The following is a 20,417-nucleotide window of genomic DNA, read 5'->3' as shown; positions in this document are numbered from 1 at the left end:
TTGCCAAATTTATCCTGTAGTTTTGGGTTCTCGAATGGTTTTCGGTTCAGAGATTTCGTCGCTTTGAACATAGACGATGCGTTATTTTTGGACTTTTCTATGTCTTCCACTTTTTTGTCTAATTCCTCGTTTCTGTGTTTTATTGTAAGTGATCGAATTGAATGCAGTATTTTGTTTCGTTCCGTTTTCAGGTTCATTTATTCTTCCGAGTCTTTCGTGTTTTGTATCCTGATCCTAAGTTCTTTTTGTTGCCGCGATAGATCGTTAATAGCGATGTTAGGCGTTCGATTTGGTTTGTTCTTAGTTGTATTAATAGAGCCTGCACTTTCTTCCCCCGCATATTTCATTGCCGCTTGCGTCTCTTTCCATTCATTGTTTGGATTGCTGTTTTGCTTTATTTTCCATAGACTTGAGTTAAGTTCATATTGGTAATGAATGCGACATTCTCGCTCATTTACTATTTTTGCCGTGTTTATTTTGACTGCCGTTTTACCTTTCTGTCTTCGTTGTCTGTACACATTTATGTTGAAATTCGTTTTTACAAGTTTGTGATCGGATGTTAGCAGTGTACCACCGTATGATCGCGAGTTGGTTGAGTAGTGTTTATGGCGGTGTCGACATATGATATAGTCTATTTGGTTGTGTATTGTTATCATTTTGTCTTGGGTTGGGTCTTTCCTTTGTCCTACCCATGTGGTCTGGTGTCTTGATGGGTGGTTGAAAGCACTGTTTGTTATGAAAAGTTTTCTCTGTTCACAAAACTGGACTAATTTTTCTCCGTTATCGTTACGTTTTCCTTTTGAGTATGATCCTAAGCATAGTGTGTCACTGTCGAGACGTTTTCCTACTTTGGCATTAAAATCTCCAGCAATTATTAATATTGATTTGTTTCCTATTTTGTTCAGTGTATCGTCTAGGTCTTTGTAAAATTTATCAGTTTCCTCTGGGTATTGTTTTGCGCGTTGACTTGTTGGTGCGTAAACATTTACGATTGAGTAACTTTAACTTTAAACTCATTTATTTTTTTGCACGAAGAAAAAGAGGGCGAAGACGAGGATGGGAAGGTAGAAGAAGATTGAGAAGTAGTAGTAGTAGTAGTAGTAGTAGTAGTAGTAGTAGTAGTAGTAGTAGTAGTAGTAGTAGTAGTAGTAGTAGTAGTAGTAGTAGTAGTAGTAGAGGACGAAGAAGAAGAAGAAGAAGAAGAAGAAGAAGAAGATGATGATGATGATGATGATGATGATGATGATGATGATGATGATGATGATGATGATGATGATGATGATGTTGATTAAGAAGAAGAAGAAGAAGAAGAAGAAGAAGAAGAAGAAGAAGAAGAAGAAGAAGAGGAGGATGAGGATGAGGAGGAGGAGGAGGAGGAGGAGGAAGAGGAGGAGGAGGAGGAGGAAGAGGAGGAGGAGGAGGAGAAAAAAAGGAGGAAGATTGAAGGTTTTGTGATGATAAATTAGTAAATTAGAAGAAAGATATTTATTAGATGATGATGATTATGATAAAGATGATAATGATGATCATGATGATGATGATAGTGATGATGATGATGATGATGATGATGATGATGATGATGATGATGATGATGATGATGATGATGATGATGATGATGATCTCCTCGACGGAAAACTTTAAAATGTTGATAGTTTCACGAAAGAAAAATATTATCAGTCTGTTTCTTTTGTAGACTTCCCCTCCCCCCGACACACAAACGTTAAACACGAACACACACACACACACACACACACACACACACACTCACCGTCACATTCTTTCTCGATATCTCTATTTGAATGAGAGAAAGAATGTGTGTATGTGGTTGTGTGTGTGTGTGCGAGAGAGAGAGAGAGAATGAGAGAGAGAGAGAGAGAGAGAGAGAGAGAGAGAGAGGGAGAGAAAGAAAGAAAGAAAGAGAGAGAGAGAGAGATAATGTATTTGTGTGTGTGTGCGTGTGTGTGATGTGTTTGTATCTAATTGTGTGTAAGGCCGTGGCTACTTGTTTGTCCTTCAAATGTATGTGAAAATAAACAAAACTGATGAAGTATGTCTGCTCCACCGTCGTCGCCGCAATGATGTTTTCTTCGTAACAAATGATGGATATTTACAAGATGTTTTTGTAATGGAAGCATTGTTTGGTTTCAATAGCATTGAGCCGGTTACAAAACATTAAACAGACGCTGAAAACCCACTTCAAAATAGCCTTTTTTAACCAGTTCACTGCTGTATTAAGGAAAAAACACGTATTTGAACATTTGGCCAGAAAACGCGCCCTTCAAATAATGATCGATGTAAATTACTCTTTGCAAAGTCCCAGGCTTGAGAGTTTTTACCAGGGTCATTTGAATCTATTGATATTTGAAGGCCGAGTTTTCTTACCAAATTTTAAAATACGTGATTTTACCGATTCCGGCAGTTAACTGGTGAAATATTTAAATTATTGTCATGACAAAGGCCTTACACATGCTTTAATTAAGTGAAATGCAGGTTGTTCTTACGGGGTTGTATAGTAATCATTTAAATAGACTCTGAAATATTTATCATTGTAGAAGCAGAAGATACCCATTCAGATCTAAGTCAAGTTGAGTTCGTTTCAAAACGTTTTTATGTCGCGATGAATAAAATCAGTAAGAATATATTTGCATTAAAATTTTACGAAATAGGAACTTTGGGTCTTGTGCAGTGTAAAAAAATTGTATTTATTCTCTAAATAAAGAAGAGAGATTAACCCTAAGTTTGATTTAAGTGGCAATACATTCAATTTCCAGCGCCTAATTTATCCCGGCATAATATCACTCGGAGACGGTGGGTCACAAATTGTATTTTAAAGTAAGACTGCAATATCCGTTATTGGAATTAGGCCAGGGCATTACATTTTAAAAATATAAAAGTTTCCATTATTTTTCATTGAGATCGTTATTGATCATATGTCTTCAAACTTTAGTAAAAACAGACTCAAAGGTAAATCAGATGACATTTGTGAACCATCTTGCAAAATCGGTATTATGTTTAAGTGGATCAAATGCTGAAAAATTAATTTAAAGTTTGTTTGTTGCTTTAGGTCTCTTCCAACACAATTGAGGTTATATGAGAGACCGCTGAAACAAAAAAACAAGCAATCTAACAAAGATAGTACAAATGTAAATCAAAATCATAATCTAAAGATATCATAAGCTAAATTATAAATAACCAAGAACAAACAGGCAGAAGATTTACAGAAAAAAAATATCCCCTGTCAAAAATACAATCACAAACCAAAGAAGCAGGATAGGCTAGTAAAGAGAAGAAGAAACGACATCACTATCGGATCGTACACCCATGCGAACATCATAGGTATATGATTCAAGGGCGATGCTCCCATCCAACCACCCGCGATTTAAAGTTAAAATAATCAGAAATATGGAAGTTTTGTTGTTTGCTTTTTATTCTTGCTCTAATATTGTCTACATCGTAGAAATTTCTGCAAAGTTTGGGAACAGTATAATGTATTACGGCAGTCATTTTAGATCTATTCTCCCCAATAAAATGTTTAAATCTGGCTCCAACCCGGGATCATCCGGGTGCAATAAATGCCTTAACACTCGGCCACTTCGCCCCCATGGCTGAAAATCGCTACTTTAAATTATGCCCCCCCCCCCTCCCCAATATACAAAGCGGCCAATTAATTGATCTGACAACTCGATAATTCGATAAAAATTTAGTGTGTATGTCTCGTAGTTATGCATCTCATTCTATGAACGGAGCTTAAAGTATGTTTTAAACACTCTTTAATTTGTGGACTTCGTAGAATTAATACAAAAATGTATTTATTTCAGTCTCCGTATAGATCAAATTCAGTGTGAGATGAATGCCATCAGAGAGGAAAATGACACCAGCGTTTGTCATGATGTGATCGTGGGCATGCGCAGACAGCAAGAGTGCACACTTCTCCCAAGGGAATGTACTATCGGCAACCAAGATCGTTTGTCCATCTTGTGCCGAAACAGCGACTACCTCATTCCAAGCAGAGAAGCTTACAAGGCGGGTAATTCTGCAACTATTTTGTCCATGTTACCATTATTGGTTTTGGTTTCTATCACAGGTTCCGTGTTATCTACATTGTAGAAATTCCAACATCATTTTGGAGTAGTAAGATTTATTACGGCAGTGATTTTAAATCATTTTCGATTGTCAGCTCCATTCATGTAACCTTACTTTCGATGGCCTTTGATGTGATTTGTTATCAAACCAGCTTATACATTTGTCTTCAGATCTCAAATATACCACTAGATGTACTTCTACTTTCTCTTTCAGAAATTACAATATTACAGTTCCATATTCCAATGCATGGTATAAAAATGAAAATATTACTGCTTGATGCTCGAAGAAATAAATAACAACTGTCAAGTGGAATGGAAGCCTCAATTTAATTAACGAAGACACATAATGTTGTCATTTCAGTTTCCCCATTGTCATCAACACAAGATGAATGAAGCACTAAAGATGATTGAAAGATGAACTCATTCGCCTTTAGTTTTTCAGTCATCGTGTGTTGTTGACAACGGGGAACCCCAAACGTCCACATTATCTATCATAGTAAATTGAAGCCTCCTTTCTATTTGACCATTGTAACTTACTTCATAATATAAACGTGAACGTTATAATTCATGACACAAAATGACATTGACATCTTAAGGTAGTACAAAGCTGGATAGGGTAATATAGAACTTTTTAAAAATTTGTCCATCCCTCATCAACACACATGTACACTGAGAAAAACATCTTTTTTTAATGCTGGCCAGAAAACTTTGATTGCAAATTTGAATTGATTGAGATTAGCCCAAACTTGTGAAATGTCTCAAACCAGGGGATAAATCTCAAAATTGAGACTTTAGACCAGTTGGGGAAGATTTTTATCGATTGATGTTTAAATCAAACAGGTTAACCCTCTCCTTATCAGCCATTTTCAGGATTTTCCCCAAAACTTCACACCCAACCAAAACAAAAATATATTTTTATCACTCAAACTCAATAGCAGTAAAGTTCTTGCGATACATAATTTCTTTAGCAAAACATGATCTACAACACACCGTTCATTTTCTTTAAATATTATGATGTATAAAAGAAATTTGAATAAGAAAAATGTTGGTTGCATCGTAACGAATGTGACGATATTCCTATAGTTGGTAAGGAGGGGTTTTTTTTTTACAAGTTTGGATTATCTTAATCGATTGACATTTGAAAGCAAACGTTTTCTGATAGAAAATTATGCCGTACGTCTCCGTACCATCATTGGGCATGAGGAAAAGAACCGGGCAATTTTTGTTGAATGCCATCTATCATTTTTCATTTGTCATTTTAAACAAAATATTTTAAAAATATAATGAACAGTTTTTTACAGAAATAAATAAGTTGTAAAGGTGTAGGTTGTGTAAAGTAGGGAAAGGGGAGAGAAGCGTATTTTCTCCTTCCCTGTTTTGAGGACATGATTTATAATATGTATGTTGACTTGTTTGGCCATGATATTAGTGTACATAATAACATAATGATGTTTGTGGCTATATTCACTTGTTGTTAAAATATAAATATATTATGCATACCTTGCTTTGCCTTACGGCGTTAAAATTATTCAGTCTTTTTTCACACCACTCATTCATCGCATGGTTTGTTGAGTTTTACTAATTTATCTCTCTTAAGATCTCCATGCCGCTAGTGACCATGTATAAATGTATAAATTAATGTAAGTTGAACGAGGTGAAGTTAATAAAGAACGTGACCAGTGTCTCCTGTAATGTTCACCTTCCGATTCCGGTCACTGCGCATGCTCAGGATCTCGTTGTCCGTTATGTGAGACATGAAATCAAAAACTAGAACACAAATAATGATAATATAAAACCGATAATTAAACAATTTCTTAAAATTTGTGAACCCCTTCCACTCCCCCCCCCCCCTTCCCTACATTTTTAATAATCATGAATGAATGCTGTGTGAAATTGGACATGGATTTGTTTTTGTTTTGTTTTTGTTTTTTTTCATTTTACGGGTTTAGTTACCATTATTTTCTAATTTTGAATACATTTCTATCAATATAAATATATATAATATTTACTTTTCATTATAAATCATTTTTCCGCATTCACCATAATCATGTATGTTTGCAAATATTATCGTGTTGATTTCACCACAATAAAAAAAAGAAACGCTTTTTTACATTTCTCTATAGCTTAAATTTGTTGGATAACAATGGAAGAATACTTCAGAGGCCCTCCCTTGGAGTCGGAGTTTATCCCGGTTTCTATAGCGTGGAACGGACAATAGCAATTGCTTGTTATCTTATAGGGAATTAGATTAGCGGAAGAGTAGCGTCCCTTGATTGGACGTCACCCATAGTCTGTGACGTCACCGGTGGAAGAGTTATTAGAGAGAGAACGTCATGTTGGTTGTGCGCATGCGTCTCTCGTCCGCGAGGACGAGAGCGACGCATGCGCAAAACCAAATTGACGTTCTCTCTGTAAGGTGACGTCCAATCAAGGGACGCTACTCTTCCGCTAATCTCATTCCCTATCGCAAAGTACTTTCCGCCAGATGTAAATGGACGGTGCCCCCATTTCGAGGCGAAATTAATCCCAGCACCCCTTGTACGCAGATTCTCTAACTACCGACAGGGATGCATATACGAGATGGAAGTCGGTTTGGACGAATGCAATCCCTCGAGGGGGCGGGGACAGAAACTCCTCGAAACTCGGGGAGAAGCTGCCATGCTTCTCCACCGGCAAGAGGAGGCACTGGGTGGCAACGAATCGGCTTCGGTCGAGAACCTGCCTAACGGCAAAATCACTTCATCGGTCATCAGTGGGGAGTTTCCACCTGTCCAATATGTACCCGATGTGGGGACGGGCCCGAAACAGCATAGCATCTAGTTGAACGGTGTGTTGTGACGAAGCTTCCGGGCGGGTTTGCGACGGTGCACGATTGCGGTAAAGAATTTGCTGATTGGATCGATCGTCATAACATAGTAGTGTGATCGCCATTAGAAGCTGTTACTGCCAGATGTAACAGACCCAGCTACCAATCACTGTTTTAAAAAAATCTCGACTGCACCTAGGTCCCTTTGTGTGTGAAGCGAGTGCTCTACCAACTGAGCTATCGGGATACCCAATGGAAGAATGAAGATTATATATTTATTCAATATCTTTCCAACTTGACAACTCAAAGAAGGATTTGAAAGTCGAAACATACTTTATAATAATTTTGAATTCAAAGAACAAACAAAGAACAACGAATAAAACCACAAACAAAACAGCGGAAATGATATCCAACCTATCCTTATACACCACTCACGCGTGAAGCAATGTAAATGAATTACCAAGCAAGTGAAACGAAGGTAAATTCACAGTTTTTATTTCAGTAGGGAGGCTACCATAGAAAATTATAAAAGTTTCGAATAAATTATCTTTAACTTTCAAATTGTCGAAACAAATTTGTTTTTAAATCAATTAATAATGAATGTGTATAGAATACCATCTTCCCTGTTTTCCTAAAATTTTAATCTGTTAATAGCGCCTCTCATTTCACAGAGGCTAGTTTCAATCATTATAACAGGCCTGACCTTTACTCTAACAATGCTCAGTTTTGACTGTATTCAAATTTAACGTTACCATCGTTTTTAGAGTGGAAAGCTTATGAGGGAACGAGATGGCCAAAAAGGCATGGCATTAAATTTTCGAATGAGGGACCCTGGTTCAACCTCCCTATCGACGTTTTGCCTTTTTTTTCCTTGAGCAAGAAACGTATCCCAAATTGCTGACTTATCAATCGTTGCGTTGACACCAACATTTGTTATTTCAGACGTTTCTAAAGATAGACTCTATGAAAAACCCGTATTTGAAATTGCTCAAAATTCTAAATGTTGGCCCAAGAACTCCTTATTCAAATAACGATGGATTAAAATGATCCTCGTTCATCTTCGCAAAAAATCTCAAACCTGGGACTTACGAAATTCCAGATTTGGGAGTTCTTTTCCAAGATGAGGGTCGTTTTAATAGATTGATATTTGAATAAGGAGTTCTACGGCCAACATTTTGAATGCGTTTTTGTTCTAATTTGAGAGCACGGCTTTATAGAAGATTTTCCTTGAGGATAAAATAAAAGGTTTTTTGTTATTTCTATATATTTATTCTTTTATTTTAAACACCACTCTATTATAACCTCGTGTGAATAAAAAAAAAGTTAGCCCTTGTTACCTACAAGTTTGTTGGGTTGAAATGCATATATATTTTGCTAACATCTAATAATTGAAATCTATTTTATGGGATATTTATTGAACAATAGAATTTTTTCTCCATTAATTGATTTGAAATCGTGTGATTTGTTCTGAACCGAAATCTCCTCAGGAGTTAATTCCTATGTCGAGTTGTGATTAAGTGCTCAAGCACTCGAATTTCCTTTAAGATCCCATGTGAGGTGGTAAAGGAAGAATGGGTAAATTATTTTTATTATTTTCTTTAAATCTTAGATTTTTGAATTTAATTAACTGAGTTTTTGAATAGCGGTAGAGCAAAAATATTTATGTTTATTTTTTTAAAACAATTCCTTATAACATAGTTTGGAAAATATTCTCTCAAGTCTACCTTCTCTTTTGTTATATATATATATATATATATATATATATATATATATATATATATATATATATATATATATATATATAATAATCTTTGATCGTATAGTATATCACAGCAGTTCTGTTCATCACTTGTCTTACAATACTTATGAACGAATTTTATTATTGACCAAAGTAGTGAAAACGTCATTTCCCTCATGGACAAGAAAGGTTAAAGATCTACACCATGACTCAGACAGCAGTCCTCAATTAGAATCTAATTATACGAGTAGGCAATTAATGCTATGCGTTTAAGTAACTTATTTCAAATCTGTCTCGATGAAACTTATCACCACACGGAACTGAGTGTAATCTTAACCGTTTAAGGTATGACTGATTTATTTTGGTGAGAACTAATCACCTTACTGGCGATACAAAAACAAAAAGAACTTCATTGTTCTATTTTAAGCTAGGCTGACTATCAATGACTTGATCATATCCTTTCTTTCACTTTTCATTGATTTATTATGCAACTTTTTGTAAATATCATTTGTAAAATACATAACATTTCATATTTTAATAAATTATTAATAAATCACTGACAATACAAATCAGTCATTTTATTGTTATTATTTTTGGCTAGGAATTCTTATATATAAAGACATATCGACATTTAAAATTAGCTACTTCCAACTTTTCGAAAAGTCTCGAACTTGAAACTCATTTTACGTTTCTGTTTGTAGAATTTTATCATTTTAAGAGTCACACCTAATACATCGGGATATGTAGCGAAACTTTTGGGGGGGGGGGAGGGATAAAAGTTAAAAAGGTGTTTAGTCAATGAATAGGGATCATATAAACACGTACAGTCGGAGTGGAAGGGGATATGTGGATAATCGTTTTGTCTACTGTGTTGGTGCTCGTGTCCATCATATGAGTGTGTAATGAAAGTCGTAAAATTGAACGACTACTTATTTCTATTCTATTAATGTTTTCTTTTGTTTTGGTTTGTTTTGTTTGTTTGTTGTCGGGTTTTTTTTTTGTTTGTTTGTTTTTGTTGTTGTTGTTATTGTTGGAAATCTTCATATTTGTAACTTTCTCCTGATCGTAATGAGTCACAGAATAATGGTAGCCAAGTAGGCTTTTGTGACACAGATTATATATAATGAGTCACTCAATTTTACGACGTTCAGCACGCTAACCGATGGGCGTGTATATTGGTTAATTAATCTTTACTTTTACTGGAGAGCGGTCGACTGTTTAGGAGAAGCCAAATTTAATCCTATTGCTTTGTAACTTCAAAAGGTAAGCAAAGTCACCAGGTGCGAAAGGTAATCGGCAAAGCGTGAAAACCGTGAGGATGGTCATGTCACCGACAACATACGTCACACACGCATAGACAAACAAACAAACACACAGACAAACAACATATACAATTAAGTTGTCAAATAAGATAAAAATTGAAGAGTAATACTCTTTGTCAAGGAAAGTCAAATGAGCTCTGTTTCGCCGTTTGCCTGCTCAGGTTTTGTATGTCACTCCTTTCCTTTTTCTTCTTCTTCTTCATCATCTTCTTCTTCTTCTTCTTCTTCTTCTTCTTCTTCGTCTTCTCTCACTTCACTTTCACTCTCTATCTTTCTCTCTCTCTCATACAAACACACAAACACACACACACACACACACACATACAAAACACACGCACTCACTCTCTTTATTTTCTGTCTCTATTTCCCACATACAAGCGTACACAAAGACACACACACACACACACACACACACACACACACACACACATACATCCACACTCACACTATTATTTGATCTAGTATAAATGGGACGCAGGAGTCGTGAGATCCTCTGTTCCGGCTCAAAACTCCCTGGAAGCGTGTAATCAGTACTCCAGACAATGCATATACAATGGTTACAAATTCAATCATTAGGTGGCATAACTATCTTAGTAGCAGGATGCATATGCAGATTCTTATAAATACGGGCGATTATTGTTATTCTTTTATTGACGACCAGCATTTATTTCGTCTAGAAAATAAGATGCCATCATTCTGAAACCAGAAGATCAGTTTCACAATGTTTGCATCCAGTCCTCCGGATGACTGGTTTCACACTTCCAATGAGAGTGAAACCAGTGTTTTGACATCACATTATTGTTCACTATTGCAAAGCAACGCAATAGGCTTCAACAGGCTTGACGTCACTCCCCTCGTAATGACGAATAGTAACTTAGTAACTGGTTCTAAACTATCGGAACAATGGCTGACGCCCTTATGAAATACTTCTCCGACGATACATAAAAATGTATCCAGAGGAGAAAAAAAAACATTATAAATCTGATCATGTTTTGATTTTTGTACATTCTGACCACATGGCATGTGAAAAAGTTCTAGCCAGCATGAAGAATAAAAAGTCCCGATTTGCTTTGTTTAGAACCAACCTGCTTGTTGATGGGTGGACGTGACTCATACTATTGAATCCTATTGTTTATTCGGTACAGCACTCTAATTGGAAACAAAAGGACCTGGATTGGTTGTCATTTAATTTATAGCTGGCATTTTCTCTTGCTGAGGAGAAGAGCAGAGGGTGGTATTCATTGCGTTCGCAGATCGCCCTTTCTGAAACATAAGAAGAATCACGCGACGGAAGCCAAAAAGGACTCGTGATACCTTGATCCATGAGGCTCTAAAGTACTATTTTTATTTGTTGATTAATTAATCAATATTATATCAGATTTAGAATCCGAGAGCGCTCATCAATCATTGTTGATTTCCTGTACTGTCAGATGGCCCCTAAAGGACTACTTGTGTAGCTTTCTCGTTGCTGCTGTTTGAAATTATACAGAAAATAATTAATAGGGTTCAAACGTGTGATATCAAATAATTGGTTCTAAATTCATTGGAAGTGTAAAACCACTCTTCGGGAGGACTGGATACATACCTTGTGTAATTGATCTTCTGATTTCACAGTGATAGCATCTTATTTTCTTAGCTAAATATATGTTGGTCGTCAATCAAAATCACCCAACCTCGGTCTTTTACGTCCTGTAATCCTAAGAATTTGTCTATAGATAGTATGCACTTGGCTAAAAAGTGCACAACATTGCCATCCGGAAGTATAACGGACCAACACACAAACTATTGTACCTCAACGTTATAGTCTGGTAATACAGTTTAGTGAGAAGTGGATGGCAAAAACAATAACAAAGACATGAGTGACGTAAAATTCGTTCTATCTATACATCATGTCATGCTTATACAATAGTTATGCCATCCTATGATTTAATGTGGAACCTTTTCATTATTAATCCTTATAAGGACTGGTTACATAAACACTTCCAATGTTTGGAACTGGGAGAGTAGAAGGTATGATGTCACGACTTCTCTGTCCTATTAGAAATATGATAAAAATAAACAATAAAGCAGTGATTTGAATATTTTAATGACATCCATTTTGTCATTATTTTAAAAAATGAGCTTTTCATAGCGCAATATCCACTAAATGTGCTCAAAGAGCTTAATATCAGGAAATTGTTATTTCATATATCAATCGATTAAGACAAAAACTCCAACCTGCCAAAATGTCTCAAACCTGAGACTTCAAAACATTACCAAGTAGATATTTGCAACAAACGATTTATGGATAAATAGAAAACAATTTGTTTTGTCAGTATATTATAGCAGAGACGGATATCGGTCCGAGGATATTCTCATGTTTCATTGATGTTATCTATCTCATGTAACGTATGTTGTGAGGTATAGTTTAGCTTTATCTTTTCTTCATCCATTATCATTAATAATAACTATAATATATTGATAATAATAACATTGATAATAATAATAATAATAATAATAATAATAATAATAATAATAATAATAATAATAATAATAATAATAATAATAATAATAATGTTAATGATGATGATGATAACAATAATAATAATAATAATAATAATAATAATAATAATAATAATAATAATAATAAAATAATAATAATAATAATAATAATAATAATAAATTTATATTATTATTATTATTATTATTATTATTATTATTATTATTATTATTATTATTATTATTATTATTATTATTATATTATTATTATTATTATTACTATTATTATTATTATTATTATTATTATTATTATTATTATTATTATTATTATTATTATTATTATTATTATCACTGTTATTATTATCAATATAATTACTATCATCATCATCATCATCGTTGTCGTCGTCTTCGTCGTTGTTTTGTTAGTCTTTCATTCGTGCTTTATTTTTTATCGTTTCTTATTCTTGTTTCTATTTTATTAATAAAGCAGCAAGTTGCATTGTTTGCCAATGCAGCCCAGAGATGATAAATCCCCGTTAGCAACGTTAGGATTGCAGACATCGTAAAACCAAACATCGCAGGGGGAATGAGTCATATAGTGATGATTCAGGTTTTCCTCCAAGCACCTCGGGCTATAAAGAAAAGAAATAAAAGACTCCACGTCCCACCAGAAAAATGAAAGAGCTATGTTGATTTTTCAAAAAGTTGTACTCAAATATATTTTAAAGCCAGAATGATAGAAATGTCGTGACGTCACGCCTTCTACTTTATCGGTTCCAAAATCCTTCGAAGTCTCTGTGTAACCAGTTCTTCTGAGGACTAATAATAATAATAATAATAATAATAATAATAATAATAATAATAATAATAATAATAATAATAATAATAATAATAATAATAATGATAATTGTTATGGTGTATTGTTATTATTGAGTTATTGCCCTTTGCAATAACTAATAATTTACTTCCATGAATAATACACTTAATTACATTTAGTTATGGTTCTAAATAATGTCACAATTGAATATATTAATAGAATACGTTATATTCTTATCATTAGTTAACTACACGTGTGCATTGACGTTATATTACATAACGTATATTTCTGTTTATGTATATATTTATACTGCATGTTTAATGTTACTAAGTCTGTGATATATTATGATTTAAAGGACTTGAATAAACAATTACTTGATGATTGGCAACTAAGGCGCGTCTTCCCTGTCAGTTATTTTATGTACTGCGGTTGGTACATAACAGTGGCGACGAGGATTCCAGCTGTGGGTCACATGAAATCACAGTCTTTTTAAGGACTGCCAACCCACGAAGGGGACAGCCCTGCCCTACCTTCGGACGAAGAAGGACGAGCCTTGCCCTGGTCTGCCTCCGGACGAAGAAGGACGAGCCTTGCCCTGCCCTACCTCCGGACAAAGAGGGACGAACCTTGCCCTGGTCTGCCTCCGGACGAAGAAGGACGAGCCCTGCCCTACCTCCGGACGAAGAAGGACGAGCCTTGCCCTGGTCTGCCTCCGGACGAAGAAGGACGAGCCTTGCCGTGCCAGACGAGCGAGGGGGACCTGCCTGCCTTGCCGTGCCAGACGAGCGAGGGGGACCTGCCTGCCTTGCCGTGCCAGACGAGCGAGGGGGACCTGCCTGCCTTGCCGTGCCAGACGAGCGAAGGGGACCTGCCTGCCTTGCCGTGCCAGACGAGCGAGGGGGACCTGCCTGCCTCGCCGTGCCAGACGAGCGAGGGGGACCTGCCTGCCTTGCCGTGCCAGACGAGCGAGGGGGGCCTACCTGCCTTGCCGTGCCAGACGAGCGAGGGGGACCTGCCTGCCTTGCCGTGCCAGACGAGCGAGGGGGACCTGCCTGCCTTGCCGTGCCAGACGAGCGAGGGGGACCTGCCTGCCTTGCCGTGCCAGACGAGCGAGGGGGACCTGCCGTGACCTACTTACCAGCGGAGTCGGACGTGTTTGTACAACGACGTTTCGACTTGCTGAGAGGGAAGACCGTCCATTGCCTGCTTTGGAAGAATCATCAGGACGTGACTGTCAGTCGTGACAGACGTGGAAGAATCATCAGGACGTGACTGTCAGTCGTGACAGACGTGGAAGAATCATCAGGACGTGACTGTCAGTCCTGACAGACGTGGAAGAATCATCAGGACGTGACTGTCAGTCGCGACAGACGTGGAAGAATCATCAGGACCTGACTGTCAGTCGTGACAGACGTGGAAGAATCATCAGGACGTGATTGCCTGCCGTGACAGACGTGCGAGGAGTACCTGCCGTGTCGGACGGGTGACGTAATTCTTGCTGTATCGGACAGCACGGAAAACCAACCAGCGGAGTCGGACGTATCGACCTACTGACCGTCCATTGGCTAGTTTTGGACGTTTTCATCAGGACAAGCCTGCCTTGCCGTGTCGGACGTGCGAGGAGGAACTGGGTCAAACGGTTGACCTACTTTTTGCTGTATCGGACAGCACGGAAAACCAACTAGCGGATCGACGTATCGGCTTGCTGATCGTTCATTGGCTGCTTTGGACGTATCGTCATGACTACACGAGCAGCATGGACCAACGAGGAGCTCATTGGGCTATTGCGTGATCAGATGGCCCAACAACAACACGCAGATGGAGTTGCAGCGTCAACAGATGGAAACGTTAATGGCCTTGGTGATGGATCGTCCCAAGTCGTCAGTGACCAACACCAGGTTCTGCGAGTTTGATTCAAACGCAGAGCTGTGGACGGACTATTGGTCACGTTTCCAGACGTTCGTAAAGGCCAACTCTATTCAATCGGACAGGATTGCGGAATTTTTCTCACCAACCAATCGTGTGCCATCTTCAAGCTGCTGGCAAACCTGGCTTCACAGAGCGTTCCTCCAAAGGACGTCAACGAATTATCGATGGATGAGATCGAGCTGCACATGGTTGACCATTTCAACCCCAAAAGATTCGTTGTTCGGGAGCGTTTCAAATTCTGGACACGAACAGAAAGGAAGCCAGGAGAGACTGTCCACGAGTTAGCTACGAGAATTCGGCAAGAGGCAGCTACATGTGATTTTTGCCTCAATCAAGGACCCGTTGGACGAGGCAATGAGGACTCGATTCGTTTGCTCGATCAACAGCGAGGCTATCGTCAAAGCCTTGTTTAAAGTAAAAGACGACGAGCTGACGTTCAATCGAGCCATTCAGATCGCCGCAGAAGTGGAGGAGGCTGGAAAAGTTGCCAGAGAGACGGTCGGCATATCAAATGCCGATGTGTTTAAGTTCCAGCCCAATCGAGATCCGGCTCGTAAACTGCCCACGGCGAATAACGAACCGTCTCCAGAGATCAACCGCCAATAAAAATCAGGGGAGAACGGGAATCAGAAAACCCGATGTTACCGGTGCTTCGGGAACCACTCGAGTGATGCCTGCCGATTCAAGGAAGCCCTTTGCCACCACTGCGGCATTAAGGACCACATAAAGTCTGCCTGTCGGAAGAGAAGTCAACATCAACGAGTAAAGACGGTGACAAAGGTCAATTGGAATGCGGCCCGACCTTTGTGGAAGACCTGCTACTTGAACGATGTGTCAGTCGTTTTCGAGGTTGACACTGGTTCCAGAGACAGCATCATTTCGGAAAAGACCTGGAAGAAGTTGCGATGGCCTGCACTGTCACTACCTAAGTGCAAATACCGTTGTGCTTCCAACGCAGATCTTCCAGTGATTGGCGTTGCCAGCCTGTCGACCTCAACATTTCCGGAACCCGAGGGCGTGATTAGACAAAAATTTGTCGTGACAACTTTGGATCTGAATCTCCTTGGACGTACAACGATTAAAGATCTTGGACTGTCGGTGGATGCCCTCATTCATTCCAACGGCAGAGAGAAAGGTCCAAAAGCAGATGCCATTCAAAGCATGCCAGCTCCAAAGAATGTTTCCAACCTCAGATCTTTCCTTGGGCAAGTGCAATTTTACAGCAAGTTCTCTACAACACTAGAGCCGCTATATCGTCTGACGAAGAAAGACGTGAGATGGAAATGGGGACCGGAAGAACAGTCAGCCTTCCGGAAGATCAAGGAAATGCTTCAATCTGATACCGTACTTGCACATTTCGACCCATCGTTGGGAGTTGGAATCTCGTGTGACGCATCAGAAGTTGGCATTGGAGCTGTCCTGTTTCACCGTTACTCCGATGGCAGTGAACGACCTATCGCCAACGCATCGAAGACGATGACCGCCTGTCAGCGGAAATACAGCCAAATACAGAGAGAAGCATTGGCCATCATCTTTGCCTTGAGCAAATTTCACCAATTCTTATACGGCCGAAGATTCATTTTGGACCACAAGCCGCTGATCTCTCTGTTTGGACCATCAAAGCCGATTCCAGCACTGGCAGCAAACAGACTGGCAAGATGGGCACTTACCTTGAGCCAGTACGATTACAAAATCGAGTTCCGAAAGACGTCGGACCACGGAAATGCCGACGCCTTGAGTCGTTTGCCATCAGGACCTGACCAAATATTCGACAAACGAGAGATCGGAGATGATTCGTCAACAATCTGCGCCATTCAGATGGTATCTCCCTCTCACCCTGATGAGCTGACTAAAGAATCCCAGGAAGATCCAGTGCTATCGGCTGTCTTCAAATACTTGGAAGAAGGATGGCCAAAGAAAATGACAACCAACAAACAAGAGTCCTGGTCAGTTGGGTCGTTCAACAAAATCAAAGACTTCCTAACTTCATCGAATGGTTGCTTGTTCTATGGTGATCGTGTGGTGGTTCCGAAGAAGATTCAAGAACGCATTCTTCAAATACTACATCTGGGCCATTTTGGAATGCAACGAATGAAACAGCTAGCCAGAACAGCTGTATACTGGCCTGGAATCGACACAGCGATTGTCAACACCACCAGAGGATGCATGTCGTGTGCTGAGAACCAAAACATGCCTCCAAAACAGCCGGTACATCCATGGATTATGCCCGACAAACCATGGGAACGTGTCCATATCGACCATGCCGTGAATTTCAAAGGACACAACTGGCTCGTGATGGTGGATGCTTACTCCAAATATCCGTGTGTCCACCAGATGACATCCATCACCACGAAGGCGACAGTTCAAAAGCTGGACGAGGATTTTGCGCATTTTGGCTACCCGCATACCATCGTCACTGATAATGCGCAGTGCTTCTCGTCAGCTGAGTTTGCCAGTTTCTGTGAGAGCCGGGGTATTCAACACCTACAAGGAGCCCCGTATCATCCAGAGACTAACGGTGCAGCTGAGAGACTGGTACAGTCATTTAAAAAGTCGCTAAGGAAGTCCAGCCTCAGTACCAGTGAGGCCTTACACGAGTTCTTGATCCAGTACCGGAGAACTCCCCTGTGCAGTGGCAATAGCCCAAGCGAACTTCTGATTGGTCGACAGATACGGGCGAAGATAGATGTGCTCCTGCCCCACAGCCGTGTAAATCTTCGCTCGTCTAGAAAAACTAAGTTCACAGTGAACAGCCAGTGCTATGCCCTGTCTTTTCAGAGGGGGCGTAGGGACAAGTGGGTGCCAGCGATTGTAGCATCAGTGATTGGAAACCGAATGTTCGATGTGAAAATCGTGCCGGATGGTCCTACTTTGAGAAGACACGTCGACCAACTGCGCACACGCCACAGTAGTTAACATACTGGTTATATTCTAATTGTGACAACGAGACTCACGTTCTTGTAACAGATTATTCCAGTGCATGGACTGTCAAATGGACTTGATATAGTGTATGTGATCACCGGACATTTGAAATAGTATTGTTCGTACGGACTTTTAAATGTTAATCGTAACGGCGATCTTCTGGATGTGTAACATAGAATTTCAAATTAACTTTGAAATAGTGTTTTAAGTGGACTGTTACATTATGTGTCTATGTTAATATTTTGATGGTTAAACCTTCAGTATCCTTCAGGCTAGAAGGGAGGTGTTATGGTGTATTGTTATTATTGAGTTATTGCCCTTTGCAATAACTAATAATTTACTTCCATGAATAATACACTTAATTACATTTAGTTATTTCTAAATAATGTCACAATTGAATATATTAATAGAATACGTTATATTCTTATCATTAGTTAACTACACGTATGCATTGACGTTATATTACATAACGTATATTTCTGTTTATGTATATTTTTATACTGCATGTTTAATGTTACTAAGTCTGTGATATATTATGATTTAAAGGACTTGAATAAACAATTACTTGATGATTGGCAACCAAGGAGCGTCTTCCCTGTCAGTTATTTTATGTACTGCGGTTGGTACCTACATAACAATAATAATAATAATAATAATAACAATAATAAGCATATTTATATAGCGCCTTTCGTCGAAACCTCAAAGCGCTTTATAAAAAAATTATTTTTTAAATTTAAAAATACAAAAAATGCAAATATCCAAAATATCAAAACAATTAAGAGCATAAAAGGGGCCTCAATACATCATCAATATAAATGTCACATACAATACATTTAAAATTCAATTAAGTAGTCTATATATTTTTTGAAAAGATGTTTTCAGGGTTTTTTTTGAAAATGTCTATTGAGCTCGAAAATCTCACAGATTGTGGAATATGATTCCAAATCGTGGGTCCGAATTTCATAAGAGACCTATCGCCAAAATATTGTCCTTTGTATCATCGTCATCAATATATTTCATATGGAATCATAAGGCGGCATAACTATTTTAGAAGATGGATGTATAGGCAGATGCTAAGGATTACGGGACGTAAAAAGTAAGGATGGATGATCTTTATTGACGGCCAGAATAGACTAAAAAATAAGATGCCATCACCCTGAAACCACGAGATCACGATTAACGTAAGGTTACTATCCAGTCCTCCGGAAGAGTTGTTTTACACTTCAAGTGAGATTGAAACCAGTTATTTTGACAACACATTTTTGTTCACTATTAGAAAGTTAACTTTCCTTGGTGAAGGCAAATCTCAACTTCTGTAATAAAACGTTTAATATACAGAGTTAGTAGACACCCAAGTGTCGACGCATTCAAGAACACCGATGCACTCTGGAGAAAACCTTATTTGAAAATTTGGCCAGAAAACACGTCCTTCAAATATCGGTTGTTTTCAATTACCCTCACCTTTGCAAAAACTCTCAAACCTGGAACTTCGTGAAGTATTCCTTATTTAGTCCCAGACTATCGCTTTGAGACGGCGTGTCACTAATGATCACAGGATCAGAATTACAGCGTGTGGATAGGTAACGAGTGGCATACAAAAAAAAAACATTGGTGGCATTGTGATTTAGTTTTATTATGACCTGCAGGTAGAAGTCGAAGGTTTGTGTCCTGTCAAGGGCGGTTTGCTAAGTTAATTCCTGGAAAACAAGTCTTTCCTCACATTTCATTACAATGCTCAAACGAAATATTGGTATCGGGCCGGCAACAGAGTTAATTCAGTCCCAAAATTAGTATAAAAGGGCCTTTACAGACTATATCCTTCGGTCAGTTGCAGATGCTTTGGGATCCTTTATACAAATGCCATGAGCAAATTTAATGGATATTGGCTACATAACGGCAAATGTGCTTACGTTACATGCATTTTAGCTGATTATGTAATATTTACAAGTTACTGATGAAAATGTGTTTTTCTGAGATTTACTCTCTTATTCGGATTTGTTAACTTAATTATTCATTGCTTTGTTTTGTTCTATTTTGGGATATACATTCCCTCCCCCTTCCTTCTCTTCTTTTCTTTTTTTTTCTTTTTTATATTTCTTTTTTTTTTTTTTTGCCGTGTCTTGTTTGGTGAACGCTATTTTCTTGACGGCTGAGGTTTTGAGGAATTGATAAAATATTATTATTAATGAGTGTCAGAGATACAACAGGGGCGTGGCTCTATTGGTTCAAATGGTGCCTGGCACCACATCCATGTTTTAAAAATGGATAACAGCATTTTTTTAAATATATAAAACTGAGAAATGGTATATATCGCCTTTTATCA

The 20,417-nt window shown here is 38.3% G+C and overlaps 1 protein-coding gene across 1 annotated transcript in view; it reads left to right on the top strand.

The window, feature by feature from the left end:
* LOC144970322 (uncharacterized) overlaps window positions 1–6,190 on the top strand; it is a 32,549-nt gene extending 26,359 nt beyond the window's left edge. Inside the window, exon 7 of the mRNA XM_078909839.1 lies at window positions 3,819–6,190. Coding sequence (XP_078765965.1) covers window positions 3,819–4,107 — 289 coding nt within the window. The 3' untranslated portion in view covers window positions 4,108–6,190. The remainder of the gene's footprint in view (window positions 1–3,818) is intronic.
* The last annotated feature ends 14,227 nt before the right edge of the window (window positions 6,191–20,417 follow it).

This window comes from Berghia stephanieae, chromosome 4, assembly GCF_034508935.2.
Source record: "Berghia stephanieae isolate SIO BIC M18660-M18661 chromosome 4, UCSD_Bste_1.3, whole genome shotgun sequence".
In the NCBI taxonomy this organism is placed as follows: Eukaryota; Metazoa; Mollusca; class Gastropoda; order Nudibranchia; family Aeolidiidae; genus Berghia; species Berghia stephanieae.
Note: the sequence above shows the minus strand (reverse complement) of the source record. Positions and strands in the feature narration are given on the sequence as shown.